General features: G+C 33.3%; 5 protein-coding genes across 6 annotated transcripts; 1 reads left to right on the top strand and 4 right to left on the bottom strand.

Annotated features, from left to right (window-relative positions):
* Positions 1–77: 77 nt before the first annotated feature.
* On the bottom strand, positions 78–3,192 carry Rbsn-5 (Rabenosyn-5). The gene is made up of 7 exons (XM_083047942.1): positions 2,750–3,192; positions 2,488–2,610; positions 2,113–2,253; positions 1,844–2,005; positions 1,411–1,759; positions 826–1,222; positions 78–528 (listed from the first exon to the last, which is right to left on the bottom strand). Exons 1-7 carry the CDS (start codon positions 2,883–2,885, stop codon positions 295–297), a joined length of 1,542 nt encoding a protein of 513 aa, XP_082904068.1. The 5' UTR covers positions 2,886–3,192; the 3' UTR covers positions 78–294.
* Positions 3,193–3,617: 425 nt separating this feature from the next.
* LOC145941716 (uncharacterized) lies at positions 3,618–6,594 on the bottom strand. Of its 2 annotated transcripts, none has more exons than XM_083047982.1 (3): positions 5,994–6,594; positions 5,546–5,737; positions 3,618–5,408 (listed from the first exon to the last, which is right to left on the bottom strand). In XM_083047982.1, exons 1-3 carry the CDS (start codon positions 6,255–6,257, stop codon positions 5,172–5,174), a joined length of 693 nt encoding a protein of 230 aa, XP_082904108.1. In that variant the 5' UTR covers positions 6,258–6,594; the 3' UTR covers positions 3,618–5,171. The 2 variants fall into 2 exon arrangements, with proteins under 2 accessions (XP_082904108.1, XP_082904109.1); XM_083047983.1 differs by having other exon boundaries at positions 3,618–5,354.
* A 1,959-nt stretch (positions 6,595–8,553) lies between these two features.
* LOC145941694 (uncharacterized) lies at positions 8,554–11,048 on the bottom strand. The gene is made up of 7 exons (XM_083047945.1): positions 10,786–11,048; positions 10,338–10,514; positions 9,822–10,203; positions 9,519–9,712; positions 9,077–9,415; positions 8,868–8,993; positions 8,554–8,773 (listed from the first exon to the last, which is right to left on the bottom strand). The coding sequence occupies exons 1-7, from the start codon at positions 10,978–10,980 to the stop codon at positions 8,699–8,701; spliced, it is 1,488 nt and encodes a 495-aa protein (XP_082904071.1). The 5' UTR covers positions 10,981–11,048; the 3' UTR covers positions 8,554–8,698.
* A 201-nt stretch (positions 11,049–11,249) lies between these two features.
* On the top strand, positions 11,250–14,776 carry LOC145941671 (ribosomal protein S6 kinase-like 1). Its single transcript, XM_083047902.1, has 6 exons — positions 11,250–11,646; positions 11,733–12,851; positions 12,992–13,125; positions 13,191–14,277; positions 14,356–14,451; positions 14,573–14,776. Exons 1-6 carry the CDS (start codon positions 11,551–11,553, stop codon positions 14,675–14,677), a joined length of 2,637 nt encoding a protein of 878 aa, XP_082904028.1. The 5' UTR covers positions 11,250–11,550; the 3' UTR covers positions 14,678–14,776.
* Positions 14,713–20,023, bottom strand: Smc2 (structural maintenance of chromosomes 2). Its single transcript, XM_083047882.1, has 8 exons — positions 19,537–20,023; positions 18,825–19,247; positions 18,452–18,730; positions 17,290–18,063; positions 16,611–17,198; positions 15,904–16,525; positions 15,556–15,809; positions 14,713–15,302 (listed from the first exon to the last, which is right to left on the bottom strand). The coding sequence occupies exons 1-8, from the start codon at positions 19,702–19,704 to the stop codon at positions 14,880–14,882; spliced, it is 3,531 nt and encodes a 1,176-aa protein (XP_082904008.1). The 5' UTR covers positions 19,705–20,023; the 3' UTR covers positions 14,713–14,879.
* Positions 20,024–20,360: the final 337 nt, after the last annotated feature.

The following is a 20,360-nucleotide window of genomic DNA, read 5'->3' as shown; positions in this document are numbered from 1 at the left end:
TATAAACAAATTTGAGAAAAATACAAAAATAAATAACGAATAGATATCAAAATTTAATGTGTAAAATACACAAAAAATGATAGTTTGTGGCTTTTATGATTCATTAAATCATCTAGACTATCTCAATGTATTTCATTATATTTCATTCATGTATGTGTATATAGCTTATATAGTATATACGAAGATTTTACATGTGATACAAGAAGATTTATTAAATTAATAGGAAATACACTTTACTATAGAGAAGAGTTCAACACTGTGTGCCAAAATGTAAGCAGCATGCTGCTCGTATATCTATCCATCGTTGCTATTACTCTGTTTCATAGCAAAGTAGGCACTTTGTAGCTCTCGAAGATTGCTTTCTAGTGTCGCGACCTCATCATACTTACAATCGGCGCGAGCTTGTTTGATATATGCACGAAGATTGCTCATTTGTTCAATTATTGGATCCATGGAGGAAGACATAATGGATGTGACATTGGACGGACCCCAGCCTTGAGACTGATTGTGAGTCACAATCGTCGGTGCCTAAAAAAATTTGTTAAATGTCAGTATGAAATTTTTAAATCGGTAATATCATCAATCAGTCAATTTGAATTTCAAATCATGTAAATTCAATATTCTTTTTTTTTCCAGAAATAATTCAAAAAATATACATCTGTATCTTGAAAAATATTAATTATAATACATATATGTGATATGTTATAATATACATAAGTTTAAAGCACAAAATATATAAAAAAACAAATCGGATATTAAATGTTGCGACTTGGCATGATTTAAAATTCAATTATTAATATTTTGTTAGTAAATTGTATTATATACCTGGCTGATTTTCACAGAAGGGTTGCTATCTAAATTCCGCGTATCTTTCTTGCGCTGTTCTTTCAACTTCTCTCGTTGCTCTTCTTCCAATTGTCGCTCGTACGCTATTCGGGCTTCTATTCTTTTTTGACGTTCCTCTTGTAAAATTGCATATTCTTCTACCGAGGCCAAAGGTTGCAGAGTTAATAACTCTTCCTTTAAGAATATCATTGCCGATGTTCTAACCATTTGATATAGACGCAATTCTTGTCCCTGTATCGCTTGCGGATCTTCCGTATTTTTCTTCATGTCGAGGATAAGAATTCTTTTGCTGGTTGCATCTATATTTTCTCCCAACTTTGCCAATTTGACTCGCAATGATTGAGCGTCCTCCAAATCATACGTAGTCTCTCCTTCTCTAAAATAATTTTATGAATTCAATGAATTTCTAGTATATTAAGATTCCTACATGTGTGTGTGATACAAGTTTTATATAATTGATAATTTGCACATTAATTAAATCATTTTTTTAAGTATTATATTTCTTATGCAATATCTCGTGCATTTATTATATTAATGTTTAACACAATAGAGAAATTCACATACTGTAACGATTCCCACATTTTGTTGTACATTGCTAAATGCTGCGAGGCTTCGCTCATGTATCCCCGCATTTTCTCATAAAATTCACAAACGATCGGTTTGTCAAACTGTTTGGCCTTTTGCATTTCTCTAGCATCGAGTAAATTTATACAGTGAGTACAAACTCTAAAGTGCTGCTCATTGGCCGGATCATTGATTAATGATAAAACACTGTTCAAGCTACCATTGGAAGGTGAGCGTACCAACTTTGTAAGACCAATACGTGAACGTACTATTCTTTCAGAGAATGCTCGTTGCGACGTAGAAGATAGAGCAGAATCGTCTTGTACAGACACAGGACTAGTCATTCTTCCTGTAAAAAATAAAAAGAACCATTTTCATCAGATGTAACTTCAGAAATTTGTCTATATCATTAAATATTATATGTTTTACATACGTGCGTCATTTAAGGAAAGAAATACTGTACAATTATGGCACATGACTGCCCCACACAATCTGCAATGATGTTTTCGCCTCGCCAAATGAAAACTTTTTGCACAATTAGGGCATAATTTCACATCTTTTTCATCAATCCATGGCACAATAGTACGTTCATGAACTGTTACAAATTTTATATTATGTTTCTATTACGACATACGATTACATAAGATAAAATGTGGATATATTGTTAAATGAACAATTATTTTCTTTTATATACTTTCTCACCTTTTCTATCGACAGGATCTGATGGTAAATGATTTAATAATTTATCTAGCCTTATAAGAAGTTTATTTGTTTCATAAGCATATCTCTCTAGTCGAGCGTTTCTTATGTCTTTAAAGTATTTTGTGTGAGTAGTAATTGCACCTGAAACAGTTTTTAAAAATTAGTCACGTGATATCCAATACAAGAGTCAATGTTTATTGCTATTGTAGGCAATGCTTTGCATGCTGATTTTAATTGAGAAATTAAAAAGCTGATTGTATTAATACTAATAAAGCTAACAAAGGCGTATTAATACTAATAACAAAGACGACTGTGTAAAAGGATTTTGTTTGTTCACGTTTACAGATAATAAAATTTAAAAATATATATTTGTACCTATTTCTTGTGGTCCCCAGTTAATTTCAGGACTTCTTCTCTTGTCCTGTGGAATTGCGCTTTGAAACGTTTCTGGTATATCATCCTGTTTCAAAATCTTTTTCTTGGCTTTGCCAAATAAATCTACAACACGCAAGCTCTGTATTCATCTTGTATACATTTTATAGGCTTTTGCGCACAGTGACAGAGGATTCTGAAACTCTGAGCAGTCTTCTTTTACAAAATAATAAAAAAAAAAAAAAAAAAGAAACGAGCCATGTACCTTTCAACGATTTTAAAATTTCAGGATCGTCATTGTGGACTTCCTCGAAATGCTTGGTCAAGTGATTGGGTGCCTTGAAATCGGTCATGCATATGGGGCATATAAATCCCTCCAGCACTTCACCGTTGTCGGCCATTGCGAGGCTAAAATATATTCTCGCGATTTACAACTTAGAATCCTTCGATCACGTTCACCGGCTTCACATTATGTTCTAACGTAGACGTTTCTCCAATAATTCGGTAGAAAACGTGTCTCGCAGGCGGCCATATTGAATGTGACAGCTGATAGAAATGTCAAACTTCGTGCAATCGAGAACACGCGTATCTGGGTTGTGGCCCAATTTTTATCAAATATAAAATATTTATCTATATCGAACGATATTATATGATGTAATTCTGTTAGAGCAGTATTTTGAAATTTTTAATTATTTCTATTACAATTTTTATTATCGGATATTTCAATTCTCCAGTCCTTACTAAAGGAAAACTTGACATTTCTGTATTAATATTGATCGTATATTTAAATTGACCTTTATCCAAATTAAAGATAAGATTAATGCAAAAAGTATCAAGTATGTTATAAAAGATTAGATATGTTCACAAGAATGCTCTATTCGAATCACACAAATTGCTGAAAATTAATTAAATCGTTTTATTTCAAAATCAGGACATCCGTCACATAATTTTCGAGCTTTAAGTTAAAAAAAATAAATTATTTATTTAAATAATATATATCTAATTTTTAATTATTTATCTATTTCGCGTATATCTTATGAAAGAAACTTAAAATATTAATTGTACATTATATATATATCATTATATAAATCAATATTTTTTAAAGTGCAAAAAGGAAGCTGTATAAATTATATTTTTAAATGTTTATTTGTCTTATACATATATATCCCAGGACATTTACATAAATTAATATATATATTCAATAACACAAGTATAATAGGGATCTCATACAAATGTTAAAATTAGGGTGTTATATACGTGCTTGATCTATAATAGCATTGAATTCAGACAAACTTTACAGGCCATCCTTTTTGATTTCTTTAAAAATCCTTTTTCACATATTATAAAACCGAACACATCTTTTAGTAAAAAGAGCAGCTGTATAAAAATTATATTAAATCAGTGCTTTATACAATATTATATATATACCATATCCAAACTAATAACTTTATATGACCTGTTAAATATCTGGTAGGAGATAAACCCTAAATTTACATTATATTTGTATATACGAGATCAATTAAGTTAATTTTATAAAATAAAAAAAAATGCGTTAGTGCAATAGATATTCCGTTAAAGTGAATATATCCATTGTACAAGATCATTTTGTAATAAAATTATGTGCGATATAAAATTATATATAGAATATAAATTAAACACAAGATAAATCCAAACAATAGAGAAATTGTGCATTATTTTAAATCAACCATGTTTTAAGGTTGCAGTCCATTTCATCTTACGTTTTATACACATTATACTAATATGTACATAATCATTTTGTGTATGTATTAAATACAGTAACAATTATTGACTTAATGTATATATACCAATGTGTGATGTTTAATTTACAGTATATATTGTCAATGATGATTGCTGTTACTGTTACTAATTTAATACTTAAATGTATATTATGTGTGTAAATTACAAGCGCGTCAAATCAAGGCATAATAATTGAAGTTTGCTTCAACGTGTGCAAATTTGCCCAAAATATATGTATATAAAGTATAGAGTTAATAACTATATTTGCTTTTATAATAATATATAAATGTAAGTTAAAAAGAAATATACATATTTTATATAGTAAGTTCAATGTGTGCTTCGATATAAAAATTATCTTTAAAGTCTCACGAAAAACATTCATAATGCAACAGTTTCACAATACAATCCGTGTATCGCGTACTTTTTTTTCTATCTGGATCCAATGCTCACTTAACGTATCAATGATGGTAGTGGACGGAGTGGAGGAATGTGTAAGCAAAAAACAGAGGATTAAGTACCAAATATACTCTAAATATACTATAAATGAGATCTTTTAAAACGCGCGCATGTGCCTATTCAAAGAATTTCTACGCTACCGAATGTAAATAAAGTTCAGGCAAATTAAAAAAGACGAAGAAATATTTCTCTTTCAAATGGCATAAAATTATGAAATCACAAGATCGGTGTCGGCGACTCGAAAAGACATCTGAGAGAGAGAGAGAGAGAGAGAGAGAGAGAGAGAGAGAGAGAGAGAGAGAGAGAGAGAGAGAGAGAGAGAGAGAGAGAGAGAGAGAGAGAGAGAGAGAGAGAGACGACACCCGGTGGTAAATCAAACAAGGCGATTTGCAAAATCGCTATAGTTCTAATAAACTCATTCGGGAACGCGATTAGATTTATACAATCGAAGAGAAAAACCGATCGCTCTCTACTCAACCTTGAATCTGATTAGCGATGGTGCTAGATCCAACGGATACGGACGGCGGACTCGCCGAATCCTGCATTAGCGTGTGCGTTTCCTCCTCTTGATCGGAAAGCGGCACGGACGGTGCGTCGTGCGAGCTGGCTTGCTTCATCTTCATCTGACTCGGCACCTCTGTGAGTACTGGCCCGTACTGCGAAGTGGAACCCACCAGCAAGTCAGTCGATGGATTCAAACCGCCCAACATCTTTCCTCATAGCAACGCGTACATAAGATAACGTACAAAGAAACGAGTCGTACAAAACCGAAGAACGGATGGTTTCCGGTAAAATAAAAATTATAGGCGTACATAAAGATATGCGGAACTGAACTTTGTTCGCTTACCTGACCGCTGCTGCCCGTCATGCCGTTCCTCGGCGATTTGCTACGGCGGAAGAAAGTGAGCCATACCCAAATTAAACCGAGTAGTACGCCGACCAACATCATTCCAGCGCCCAATGCTATGGAACCATTTCCCGCATCCTCCATTTGTTGCTGTACATTTGTAGCCATCGTTGTATGTCCTCCTGACTTTACCTGTAAAATATTTATTTATATCACCATTTATATTCAAATACATACACAAATCTATTAATGTAGACAATTTATGTACAAGATAAATGATCTGTTCTCTTCAGCTGAACTTTCCTTCCAATTTGGGTAAAAAAGAATCAACTCTGAACCTGCGCAGGCAGTTCAGCTGAAAAGAATAGACCTAATAAATTCCAATGAATCACAAAATGAAGTAACAAAATGATATCGCCCGATGATGAGGTGAGAGTCGCTACTTTACCTCCTGTGCGGTACTCGTCTGCGACGAGCCGTCCGCGGCGACGAGACTGACGAGCATCGTCGTGAGGCCGGCGACGAAGAAGCACAGCGCGACCGAGAGCAGCATCCACTCGAGCCACTTTCTAGAGCTGAGCTTGTGCCTGGACATGATGCGCCAGAAGCCGTGTCTCAGCCCGCCGCCCCCGCCACCCCCGGTGCCGTCGCCGCCGCTGTCATACGTGTAGCCGACCGTCGTCGGCTGGTAGACGGCCCCGCTGTCCGGCATATCCTCCCGCGAGATGTACGCAATTTTTCCCGCTTGGCGTTCTCGACTGGGAAGGCCACGCTCGCTCGCGAAGAGCGGTGCCCCTCGGCTTCGGCGTTATCTATCAGTCGAACGGAGACCGAAAACCTCCTCCTCGCAACCGTGTTCTGTATCGCTCCTCTCGAGCAACGACTTGGCGTAGACAAGACCTCTTCCTTTCCAGCGAACACGCTTTTTGTACACTTACTTTCTCTCTCTTCTCTCCTCCCCTCCCTCTCTCCTTCGTGGCGCAGTGCAATGTGGCTGCTCCCTGCACCCGCGTGTTCGTATGATACGCACTACTGCGAGCGAAGGATGCGTGTACACGCGCGCGCACCTATGCATCGAATGCGTATGACTTGCGCAATACGCGTCAGACATGTAGAATCTCTTTTGGAGTACAAAATTTATATAAGTCATTCTTTCTCCTTGCTAGGTTTCCTTTTTTTTAAATCTACTATATTTGATTTATCTATTTGCTTTCCTTCTCTCTCTATCTTCAATTAATTTTTATTTTCTTCTCCTTCTATCTTCATTTTAAAGATGAATAAAAAACGCATGAAATTATATTTTTTTAAAGAAAAATAATTTTTCTGCATTTTTCACAAAAGTTGATTTTAAAAATTTATGTTGAATATATTATACATATCTAAGTTTAAATATAAGGGTGCCGTCACATGGGGCGTAACTTGCGTAAGCGTAATCAGCGGATCGCCAATCACCGAGTTATTCCGATAGAGCCCTTCGTCGAGTTCTATCGGAATAACTCGGTGATTGGCGATCCGCTGGTTACGCTTACGCAAGTTACGCCCCATGTGACGGCACCCTTACTTGTTGCAAAATACGAGGGTTGTCTGAAAAGTTTCCGACCTCAACATGAAGATGGCAGCACTCGTAAACAAAAGTTGGGGAATGTGTTTGCGCATGCTTTGAAAGGTACTCACCAAAATTTCAGCCATTTTGGACGCGCAGTTGTTTGACAATCATTTGAGTGAGTCGATGTGAGTGTTTTTATGAAAATGGAAAAAATCGAGTATCGAGCTGTCATTAAATATTTGTTTTTGAAAGGCAGTACGCCTACGCAAATCAAAGACGAGTTGGGCGCTGTATACGGGGACTCTGCACCATCATTTACCACCGTGAAATTTTGGGCTGCTGAATTTAAACGTGGCCGTACCAGCTTGGGTGACGATGAACGTTCGGGACGTCCAAAAACTGCAACCACTGACGATAATATCGCTCAAGTTCACCAAATGGTGCTAGATAACCGTCGAATTAAAGTTAGAGAGATAGCAGAGGCTATGCAAATGTCCAAAGAACGTGTTTGTCACATATTGAATCAAGATTTAGGCATGAGAAAGCTGTCCGCGTGTTGGGTGCCGCGTTTGCTCACTTTGGACCAAAAACGTGTTCGAATGAACATTTCCAACGCTCTGTTGGCGCAGTTTAGGCGCAATAAATCAGAGTTTTGGCGCCGATTAATTACTGTAGATGAAACTTGGATACACCATTATACTCCAGAAACAAAAACACAGTCAAAACAGTGGACTGCGAAGGGGGAATCGGCTCCAAAAAAAGCAAAGGTTGTTCCTTCGGCTGGGAAAGTGATGGCAACTGTTTTCTGGGATAGTCATGGAGTTATTTTAATCAATTATCTTCAAAAAAGAAAAACCATTACAGGAGCATACTACGCATCAGTACTTGACAAGCTGAAGGCAGAAATTGCGGAAAAACGGCCACATTTGCAGAAAAAAAAAATTTTGTTTCACCAAGACAATGCGCCGTCTCACACCTCAGCGGTTGCCATGGCGAAAATCCACGAATTACGGTTTGAACTGCTTGACCACCCTCCTTACTCACCAGATCTAGCCCCAAGCGACTTTTTTTTGTTCCCTAAGCTAAAAGTTGCGCTCGGAGGACAGAGATTTTCGTCGAATGAGGAGGCCATCACCTTCGTAAACAACTATTTTGCAGAGAAAGACGCCGAGTACTATTTGGACGGGTTGAAGAGATGGGAGCATCGCTGGGAGAAGTGTATAGACTTACAAGGAGACTATGTAGAAAAATAAAAATTAATTTGAAGAAAAAATGTCTTGTATCTTTGTTAGGTCGGAAACTTTTCAGACAACCCTCGTATATATAATAAACATGTATAATGGCATGAAATTTTGAAAAATTGTTTCATTATGTTATCAAATAAATAACAATGAAAATAAGAAATATAAGAATGTGAACAATTTATCTCTTTTGTTGGGATGAATTATTAAGTTGTTTGTTTGCTTTATGTTATGCTCATCTTTATGCATTAGTGATAAAATATAAGCGTTAATATCGATGTAATAGAATTTTTTAAAACATCATATATAACAACTATATGTACATACTTAATATTAATTAACTTTAACTTGCCTACATTTTTAGTATTAACTTTCACTTTCTGAATAGTTTGAGCTATCTTCAATACTTATTGTACATGGAATATATTCCTGCCCAGATTCCTGAAAAGAATAAAATAAATTATAGCAATAAAAATGAAAATTTACTATTTTAATTTGCAAAAATCATCATTAATGTAAACAATATTTTACATACTGCATTTACAATGATTTGTCTTCCTTCTTGAAAATTCAATTCCTCCATTTCCTCTGTTGTTAAAATTATTATAGAATCTTCAGGTATACTATTCTCATCTATAGTTACAGGTATTTCTGAAGAAACCTATTCATATAATATGTATTCCATTAACAATCAAAGCATCATCAATTTTAGTTTAATAGATTTTGTAATTTGTGATAAGTTACCTCGCAAAAGCTAAAACTGGAGCCTTCCTGTACTTTTATTTCATTATCGTGCTGTGGCATACTGATCAGATGTTGTTGTCGTTTTTTTATATTCGATAGTTTTCCCACTTTTTTTCCTTCTTGTTGAAGCCTTCGCCATATCGTAGTTTTCGGAATTCGATATGTCATAGACGCTGCAGCTTGCGACATTTTGCCACCCTTGCAAGCAGCCACAGCCTCTTCTAATCGCGATTTTTTCAATTCCTCATTTTCTGTTTTGCGTTTCTTCCAAAATGACAAAGGCAATTTACCTTGATCCACTAGTCGTGCTTTGTCTCTAAACAATGTAGTTTTTGGTATCTGTTAAATTAAATTTGATTAATTATTATTAGAGATTAAGTATCAATAAAAGAAAAAAAAAATTCTACAATAAAAAAAAGACAATAATTGAAACAAAATTTACTTTAAATTCTAATGCAACTTTTGTCAGATTCTCTCCTCTTTCCAAAGCTTTAACAGCAGCCTCTCGCGTATCTAAAGCATACGATCTTTTTGTTTCAGGACGTAAGATCTGATAACCCTCTTTTTGTATACGTCTCCATAACACAGTTTTAGGAATTCTAAACATTTCTGATGCGTGTTGTAAGCTTGCACCGCCTGTGATAACAAAAGATAATTGATTTATTAATTAATGACATGTACACATATGTGAATGTATGTAATATATCTAATATAAAAATAGAAATTTAAAATAAAAGACACTAACTGATTACAGAAGTTATTGCTGCATTCATACATTCTGCAGGATATCCGTTTCTTGATGCATTTAAATGTATGCCTAATGCTTTTGCCCGCATATACAGCGTCGAGCGTGGTATATTGTGCTTGGTAGCAGCTTCTATTAAAGTCTGTCCTAATTTTAAATCATTAATTGCGGAGGCCAACATGTCATCGCTGTAATCTCTCTTTGCGGACTCGCGGCGACGTTTCTTCTTTTTATTCGAGATACAATTTTCAATGGCACTTTGTGCATGCGAATCATTCTCTAAAGATTCAACTATATTTTCTTCAATTTGATCTATTTCTGTTGCAGTTTCTTCTGTAGAATCTTTTATACTTTTAATAGATTTTTCTTCAAATCCATTTATCTGTTGAAAATATTATGCAACAATCATATATATTTTTATAAATTTCTGATAATATTATGCATACTATATGCATACTGTACGCTTTATAAAATAGTTTGCAGGATACAGTTAGTAGTAAATAATTTTATACTAACATCGACAAGGCCGCTTATCTTTAAGGACTGTGCAGCCTCGAGCAAGCTATTAATATTATCTACAGGAATTCGAACCTCGCCGTGATAAATGAATTCAATAATTGATTTTATATCTTGAGGAGATATATCGCTCAGAATAATCGTTGGGCAATCTTCTGTCACTTCACTAAGAACTTCCTGTAAATTATGCAATGCTTGAGATATTACAATAATTACTGTACATATTAATATTGTTTGCAATATACTGTCATATAATCACTTGTACATATTAATATTGTACACAGTGTTGTACAACATAATATATAGACATATAATATATGGAGGAGCAATGTAAGAAATTTGAGGGAAAATTATAATTTTTGCATAATTGAAACGAAGCATTTCTTAAAAGTAAAACACGGAATTATCATGTGTAATTAATTCTACGAGGCAGACACAGTTTGTTTACTTGAAACAAAGTGCTGCATGCGCATAATACGATGCGATGCGCATGTATACGTTGACCAGCTGCGGACAGGGTGACGTCTATCATGCAATCCTCCTCCAGGAGCTGCCGCACGACATCGGACAGGTGATTCTGATAATCGTTCCATTTAAAACGATAACTCTGATTGACTTTACCCTGGTCAGCGTCGTCAGTCATGCCGTTTCAGTTTCGTTTCCAATTTTTCGTCACAGCTTACCCGAGACGAATGGAATTCGGATTCGGAATGAGACTGTGGTGTATATAAGATGGGCAACTCTTTCTGTGAATTATTACAGACATCGATAACGAGAGACTTGAAAATTCCCTATCGAACGACCAATGAGGGGTGGGAATTTCTTACTAGACAACTCTATTGTTACTATGCAAATATTATTGATACACTTTCCCTTCTCGTTTCTGTTCCATGAAAAAAAGTGACAGTTCTCATCATGTATTCTGTCATTATTTTCCGTGGCTCCGATTTTTATTAGAATAGTTATGTGTCGCTCCATTAATTTATATGAAAATGCGAAAATGAGTGTAAAATAATATGTGCCTTTCAAGCGCATTAATAGAAATATTGTCGGTTCTACGCGTGTAATATTTTAAAACGTGTAATATTAAACGACAGAACTGAAAGAAAAATGATGTTACATTCGTTTGCATTTTACGTACTCATGACAGATGAGAAATCTCGATATTATTAAAATAACGAGAAATTTTATCGATTAGTATGTGAATTAAGTAATGGCACCTGTAAAAGATAAATGGATTAGACGTTTTATAATTACTGAAACAAGGCGGCATAAAAAGGGCTTCACAATTTACAAAGTTACTTCTATGGTATACGACAAATGTTTTAGAATACTATATATTATAAGTTTCGTCTTCCCTACTCTTGATAATATCAAGTTTTTCGTATTTTACAGATATTTCTGAAATCCTCTCACGAGGAGCTGTCAAAGATACCTGTATGGAAACGTTACAATGACTTCAAAAAGCTTCACTTGGAGCTCAGCAGTTTGCACAAGCGTTTAGGAATAAAAGAGGCTTTTCCAACTCTTCCCAAGTCCAAATATTTCGGCAGATTTGAGGCCGAAGTTGTAGAGGAAAGGAAAAAATACGCCCTAAAGTTTTTGGAATTTGTAGGACGATATTCGTACTTATATTCAAGCGATACTTTTATAACATTCTTTGAAACTAGTCATGCGGATAATTACACTAGTTATTGCGCACATTCCTTATGCTCCGATACATCGGAGGATGATCTCATCGCCCCTTTGAATGATTCTGCATTTGCAAATGATACTGCGGCACAAAATACTCTTCAAGGGAAATCGAAAACATCTCACAATGTTTCGACAAATCCGTGTTCCACAAATATTATTCATACAAACAAGAACGAATTCACATCATCTCGGAGAAAGAACGAATCTCGCAGCGCTAGCAATTTACAGATTGCAAATGTTAAAAAGAAAGAAGAGCAAAGTTATAAGACTGAAAAGTCGCATGCGCAAAGTACCAATGCCAAAGATTGCGATGTAGATATTAGGAATAAAAACTTTGACAAAAACAATATAGCAGCATTAAGCAATGCGTCAGAATTCGATAATGTCAACAATAATAATAAGGATCTTTTGAATTGTAATACGCGTTCGGTAATATTACAGGAGAAAGCGAATACTTCATATCAGACACAGGCGGATTTTACGCAATATCTTTTAGTAGCCGCGGCTCATATGAGCGCCGCCTTCAAGCACGAATCCATAGCCGAGTACGAGGAAGCTTTCACGCAGTACAAACTTGGAATATCATGTCTAATTAATGGCGTGCAGTTTGATTCAGATAGTGCAAGGGTATTGAGTATAAAGGATAAAATATCAAAGTATTTAGCACGAGCTGAACAATTATATAACAGACATTTAAATTGTAATATCTCAATAGTAAGCAAACCGATATCAGAGCTTCAATATTATAAAGTACTTAAAGTAATGAAGTCGGTGATGCTCGTGATGGATATCCGTGCGAATTGTAACAGGATAATAAAAGTAAGATATCTTACCGGATATATATTTGTTTTAATTTTAATAGAAATAAAAATCATTTTTCAGTAATATTAAATATGATTGTAGTAGATAGTATCTGAAAACTTGTAATTCTATAGAGTAATTTGAGATAATTTTTTTAGACTATAGAAAGATCTTCTGTTCACGAGGATAATATAAGTAATTATGTATTACGTGGACAGATACCATGTATGGTACATTTATATGCATGCATTGAAACTGAGACAACTGTATTTCTGATTCTGCAATACGCAAGGTATAAATTTCATTTATAATATTTCGTACAATATTATTTACTAATGTATGCTTTCTGTGTTACAGTTGTGGAAAATTATGGGATTTTATAAGACTACATTACGAAGCATCTGACCATTTGCATACTGATGTAATTTCAAATCACATAGGTACAAATGAACATATTAATCAGAATCTCGATAGCAATGAAAATATTAACGAACCGAATAAAACAGAAGAATTTGTAGAAAATAATAAACGGAAAAAGGATCATCAATATTCTGTAGATGCCCAAAATGCGATCTATATGGAGGTGCCTACTGTACAATTGCTGGAAAAGTCGCAAAAGTTGTTACAGTCTGTTAATGCGACGTTGAGGAAAAGCAATTCCATCGCAAATCGGTTAAATGAATCAAAGGAATTGAAACATTCGAAAGATGCACTATCAACAAACACAAAAGCTCGAATATTCCAAGAATCAGACTGTACATTATCCGATATTTATTGCAATAAGTCAAATAGTATTAAGATCGATGACATTATTATCGCAGAGAAAAGTTTCATGAAAGACAAAGGTTCGAAAGGCACGAATTCTTTATCGATAAGCAACAGCGAGAATTTGAATATATCGGAAAACATTTGCGAGTCCGTATCAAATGAAGATTGCACAATTCGTAATTCACTCGAAAATAAAGTCAATGATCCATTCTACAACTCTACTTTAAAGACTGTTTCGATGCAGAACGTCAATACGATAAATATCTCTAAGAATAATATTAAAGATACGATCGATCGGACAAACGTTAACTACAGTATTGATGAAATACAATATTCGCATTCGTATAAAGAAAATACTATGGATGAAGAAAAGATACTTTGGCAAATACCTGAAGCTATAATTCGATCGTGGGCGGCTGAAATACTTTTATCGTTGGAGGCACTTCATCAACAGAACGTCTTGATTCTAGATTTCAAACCCGATAATATTCTTCTCGATGACGCTGGTCACGTGCAGCTCACTTATATTATACCGCAACGTAATGTGGAACTGTCGAAGCTAACTTATCCGTATTCGTCGCCCGAATCGATCATGTACTCTCCAACTATTCTCGTTACGTCCGCTACAGATGTTTGGAGCTTCGGAGTTATTTTGTATGAATTACTTACTGGCATTGTATGTAAAATTGAGCATTTTTAATTATAAGAGATTCTTTTTAATACTAAAGTTTAACATTCTTTTTTTTTTTAACAGACGTTTATCATAAAACATCCAGGATTATTTCACTCACATTCCACAATTAACATTCCTAGTAATCTATCAGAAAATGCAAGATCTTTATTATGTGGCGTAAGTTTATTTATAAAATATATATATATATATATATATATATATAAAAAGCGACAAATTATAACTTTCTATAATGTTATCTTTCTATAATTAAATGTTACCTATGATGTTATGATTGCAGATACTGAAATATTATCCAGATGAACGATTGACAATAGATGAAATAAAGCGTCATCCGTTTTTCACAGGAATTGATTGGTCCAGTATGGTCAATTCTCTAACGTAATGCTTATATCATTACAGTTAATTAATTTCGCATAATTGTTAATAGAATGTTGAACGTGTATTTATTATATAGAAATATAAATTGATTTATACATAAAAATTATATTTTAATGTACAATTAATTAAAATAGTTTTAAATTAACGTAGAATTAACATAGAAATAATTAAAAAATTGATTTAGACAAAGAAATAAAAATGTATCATTATTTGGATCTTTTCTCAGTTCTGGTTATTGCAGACATACCATCAATGAATCTAGTTGTAAATAAGACATTGGCATTGTTGAACATACCAGGCTTCAATGACACAATGATAAATTGCGAATGTTTAAAATGTCTCTTTAACATTGTGCCTATATTTTCTGTATGTGAAAGATCCAAGGCAGCATCTATTTCATCCAGGATATAAAGCGGTGCAGGTTTATAGAGAAGCATAGCTAAGACTAATGACAAAGCAACCAAGGATCTTTGACCACCGGATAATTCCCCTAACGATTCTTTCCAGACACCCGAAAATCCAATTTTCACTTCTAAGCCATCTATTATTGTCTCATTTTTTGGTGGTTCTAATTTAGCCTGGGCTCCTGGTAATAAAGTACTGAATATTGAACCAAAATCCTTGTTCACCTGAAAAAAATTTAATTGATCAATATAACCCGAAAATTGTGCACTTATATAATATTCATACATAATCTAATTAGAAATAAAATTGTTTATAACATATTTAGATTTAAACTCATGTATATACAGTGATGTACATCATATACATATATAAAAATGTAGCATGCTTAAGAAAGATAGTTTTTATTATATATGAATGTATATAGCTATATCTGATTTTATATTTTAAAACAAATTTGCCTCAATGAAAAAATTATACCTGCTCCCAAGCTTTAATCAAAGTTTGCTTCTTCTTTTCATCTAAATGTTGGATTGTCTCAAGAATCTTTTTCTTGTCATTTTCAACTATTCTCTTCCTTTTTAATGTGTCATTATACTCTTCTTCTTCTTTATCAAGAAGATTGATTGCTCGCGTATTTATATTGCGACGTAACTTTTCGCGCATTCCTTCTAAATGTTGTACTTTCTGTTCCATTTCATCTGGTTTATTGACTTTAAAATCGTATATTCCACCTGACAAAAGAAATATATATGTATATAACAAATACATAATATTCAATAGTTTTTTATAATCATCTAATAAAGTAATATGTTTATTCACAAATACCTTCCTTTCCGAAGTAAGCTTTCTCTTGTTCAATCCATTCATATTTTCTTGTGAGTTCCAAAATCTTATGTTTACAATCAGCCGCACACTTTTTGATGTCATTAATTTCATGATTTAATTTTTTGATGTCCAATTCCAATTCTTTATTCTGTTTATTAATATCCTCTTTTCTTGTTATTAATCCTTGCATTTCTTTGTTTTGCTGATTAATAATGTTCTTCTGCTCTTTAACACTATTTTGCAATTCTTTAACTTTGTCCTTTGTTTCTTCCAATTCTTGCTGAAGAGTTTCTCCCTTTTGTTCAAACAAATTGCTTTTTTCTTCTGCTTGAAGTAATTGTTCATTACCGCTTTCAATAGTTTTTTTCAACTCTTTTATTTCTAATTCAAGCGTTTCCGATTCTTGCTCTCTATTTTGCCAATCTTTGCGACTTTTTTCCGCTTTTTTCTTTAAAATGTTTAATTGGTTTCCAGCTTCTTTTAATTGTTTTTCACGAATGTTTACTACATCTTTTAATTGAGTTTCCAAGTCTTTTGCGCGTTTTGTGCTATCCTTCTCTAAAGTTTTTGCTGTGATTGTCCGTTGTGTAAGCTCTTTAATAGTTGCATTTAAAGAATCCACCTATAAAAACGTCAACATAGGAATTCAAGCTATAAAATATACACACACATTCAAATTACTATAAATTTAAATTTTAAACACATACCTCTTCCTTAATTTTATGGTGACTTGTTTGTTGCAATCGCTGTCGTATCATATCAATTTCATAAGTCAACAGATCAAATTTTTGTTTTAACGTCGCATGTTTTTCTGCAGTTTGTGCAACATTTGATAAAGCAGTTTCTACATTTCTCAAAAGATTCTCTTTGTTATTGAGCTCATTCTGAATTTCTTTCAATTCTTCTAATCTTAATATAATTGATCCAGATTTCGCTGGAGCACCGCCGGTTAATGTACCAGCTGGATCGAAGAGATCACCTTCTAATGTAACGCATTTTTTCATGATTCTTTCATGGAATGCTATTTTCTTGGCAGTTTCCATATCTTTGCACACAAATATTTGGCCAAAAATCCAGGTTATTGCTGGCCTAATCTCGTCCGGGAAATCTAAGAGAGTCAAAGCAGGTTGAACATTCTCTTTTCCGACCAATCTTTCCGCCAAAGCGACCGTTTGTTGATCAATAAATCTACCAGCAACTCGATTGAGTGGTATAATGGTGACTCGTTGTTGTAATTGTCCATTTTGAAGGAGCTTTTTACTTGTAATTTCTGTATCGACTATTACATTATAAAGCTGAAACAAAATTATACTCTTATGAAATAAATTCTCATTAAAAAATTATTATTTTTAATTATTATTATTAAAATCGATCAAAGAATATTACCTTTCCCCCAGCAGCTACTTCTAAGGCGTATGCAGCTCTTTTATCTTTTACACTAATTAATTTGCACACAACCCCTTTTACTGATTTCGTATTAAAATTAGATTCAGGCTTCCGATATTCAAATCTTGTTTGAGGATATCGTGACTCAAACTGATCCACTTTCTCGCGCAACTGTCTTATGTCTGCCATCAAGGTATTCCTTTGGTTTTTCAAATCCTCTGAATAACCATCCTCATAGTTTAATTTTTGCAATTCATTTTCCAAATTTTTTAATTCTTTTTCTTTCTTCTCCAAATCCAAATTATATTTCTTATATTCATTTTCAGTACTATGCATATCTTTTTGCTTCTTATTTAACTGTTGCGTGTTGTGATTTAGCATCATCTCACATTGTTTAAGCTCAGTTTGCGCTTCTGCGATGCTTTGTTTGACATTTATTAACTGTTGCTCTAATGTTGCATTTTCACCATCTTCACTCTCCAATAGACCGGCACTGATCTTCTGGTATTTTTCTTGTGCTTTCAGTAATGCTTCAGTATCCTTCTGATCCATTTCCTTTAGTGTCTGGAAAAGTCCACCAACTTTCTCCAATTCTTTTTCTTTTAAGACGAGTGCATTTTTATCATCCGCTATGTTAATCTTTATTTGATCCATTGTTGTCTTTGTTACTTTAATATTTTCTTTATTGCTGTTTATTTCGGCTGATAATTTGTATTGCTTCTTTTCATATTCTTGTAACTCTTGCTCTAAGGATTCCAACATACCACTTTTATCCTGTTAAAAAGATTACTCGATAACAATATTTATTTTATACTGTGCATTTAAAGTAATATGATAAATTCAATATTATTACTTAGAAAAACTATATCATTATTATTAGCTTATGTGCATAACAAGAAAGCACTGTTATAAAGATTTTTCAATAAGAAAGTAGCATATTAAAATATTAAATATTAATAACTTAAAAAACAAATGCAAGTTTAAAATATGTTTTAGTCTCTCTTTCAAAATTGTTTATATCTTATTATGGGCGAGTTTTTTAATTCATCGATTGATCAATTGATGAATTAAAAAACTCGCTCTATTTTATATGATATTCTATATGATACATAAATTTACAAATAAACATTTCATGAAAAAAAAAAAAAACAAGATCTCATACCGTTTCCCTTTTCTTCAATAATTCAGTATATTTTTCTTCTATGTTTTTGATTTCTTCTTCACCAGTGGTTATATTCTCTAAATTTGAATCTATTTTGTTTTGCACACTCTTGACATTCTCTTCTGTTTTCTGGCTATTACTTAGAGCAGTAACGTACTTCCATGCAAGATAAATTCTCTTGCTATGTTCAAGTTCTCTCTCTATCCGTTGGAATTCTACATATTGTGTTCTTTCTTCCTTCAATTTGTTCAATCTTGGTCCTATTTCTTCTTTCAAAATCTAAAACACAGATACAACAATATTATTAACATACATAGATATAAAAATGCTATCGTCAAAAATATATCTATGTCAAACTGTATTGACAACATACATCATTAATCTCTTTCAATTTGCTATCCTTCTTTTCTATAGTGATAAGTGCCGACTGTTTTTTAGTCTCATACATTTTGGTTCCAGCTGCTTCTTCAAGCATAGATAAAATTTCCACTGGTTTCATATTCAATACTTTTGTTATTCTACCTTGCATAATTAAAAAATGTGGATTATTCACATTCAACTGAACTGAACAAAATAAGTCCTGTACACGTTTATTTGGTACATTTGTGCCATTGATCATGTATTTATTTTTGCCACCAATTATTACTTGTCTTGTAATTATAATTTCTTCGTAATGTTCATAACCCATAGGAGATGACTCTCTGTCACAATTATCAAATGTTATTGTAACACTAGCTTTTTTCACACCAGCTTGTCCTGATTTATAAACTAAATCTTGTAAAGAAGTAGCGCGTACCTGTAGTTTAAGCAAAAATCTTGTTAATTACATATCTTAATAGATTATAATAAATAATTTGCAATAATATACTAAATATACTAAACAATTTTATGTAGTATAATTTTTAATGTATATAACTAATATTAGTAATTAATGTGAAAACATTTATTATTATACATTATAACACAATTATCTAAAAATTAATACTGTTGTTATATGAGACAACTATACGCAAGAATAAGGCTATGTTAGAATATTGTGCAATATTCTAAAAAAAAATTTATAGAACAAAATATTTGAAACTTACTTGACCGAGATTTGTAATGCCTAAAACGAAACATATTGCATCCAAAATGTTTGATTTTCCAGTACCATTAAATCCTGTGATTGCATTGAATTCCTTATCAAAAGCGTTTATTTCGATTCTCTTGCCATAGGATTTGAATCCTTCCAGTATCATTGATTTAACATACATTGTTAAAAATTAATAGCAGGATGTTATATATAATGTTATTATATATATATTAAAATTATGATGTACTCTACGTGATGTCAACAATAAACTTGCTCTCACAAAATTCGAATGTTCAAACTGACAACTTGCAGGAAACCAACCGATGTATATATCTAGGCCAGATGAATACAAAACTCTCCGATTGGTCAATCATGCTAGTTACCCTAGACATCGATTGATATGAGTGGCTGTGTTCAATCGCATCATCACATTAGAAACTTGCAGCAATATATTTATTTCATTTATTTTTAACAAATGCAAGTTTAAAATATGTTTTAAGGGGATCCTAGTCGGATGGTCGAACTCCGACAGGTTAGCACCACACATATCCAAACATATACACGTATACACATATACACACGATAGGTTAGCACCACACATATCCAACATATGCACGTATGCACACATATGTGTGAAAATGTTTTTAATATTTAACTTTTTTATTAGACTTGCAATCTCACTTTTTATTGTTTACTAATATTTCTTCATGTTAACCCTATCGCGTATACTATATTTTATGCACAGATAAACTGCAGAACTATTTTTATTAAATAAGTATTGTTACGAGCTGACATGAAAGAAGCCGATAACAAAACTGTAATTTTTGATTTTTATAT

Source organism: Prenolepis imparis, unplaced genomic scaffold (assembly GCF_030444845.1).
Source record: "Prenolepis imparis isolate NDT839.2.m4 unplaced genomic scaffold, iyPreImpa1.0 SCAF_10, whole genome shotgun sequence".
Taxonomy (NCBI): Eukaryota; Metazoa; Arthropoda; class Insecta; order Hymenoptera; family Formicidae; genus Prenolepis; species Prenolepis imparis.
This window is presented reverse-complemented; position numbering and strand designations above follow the sequence as displayed.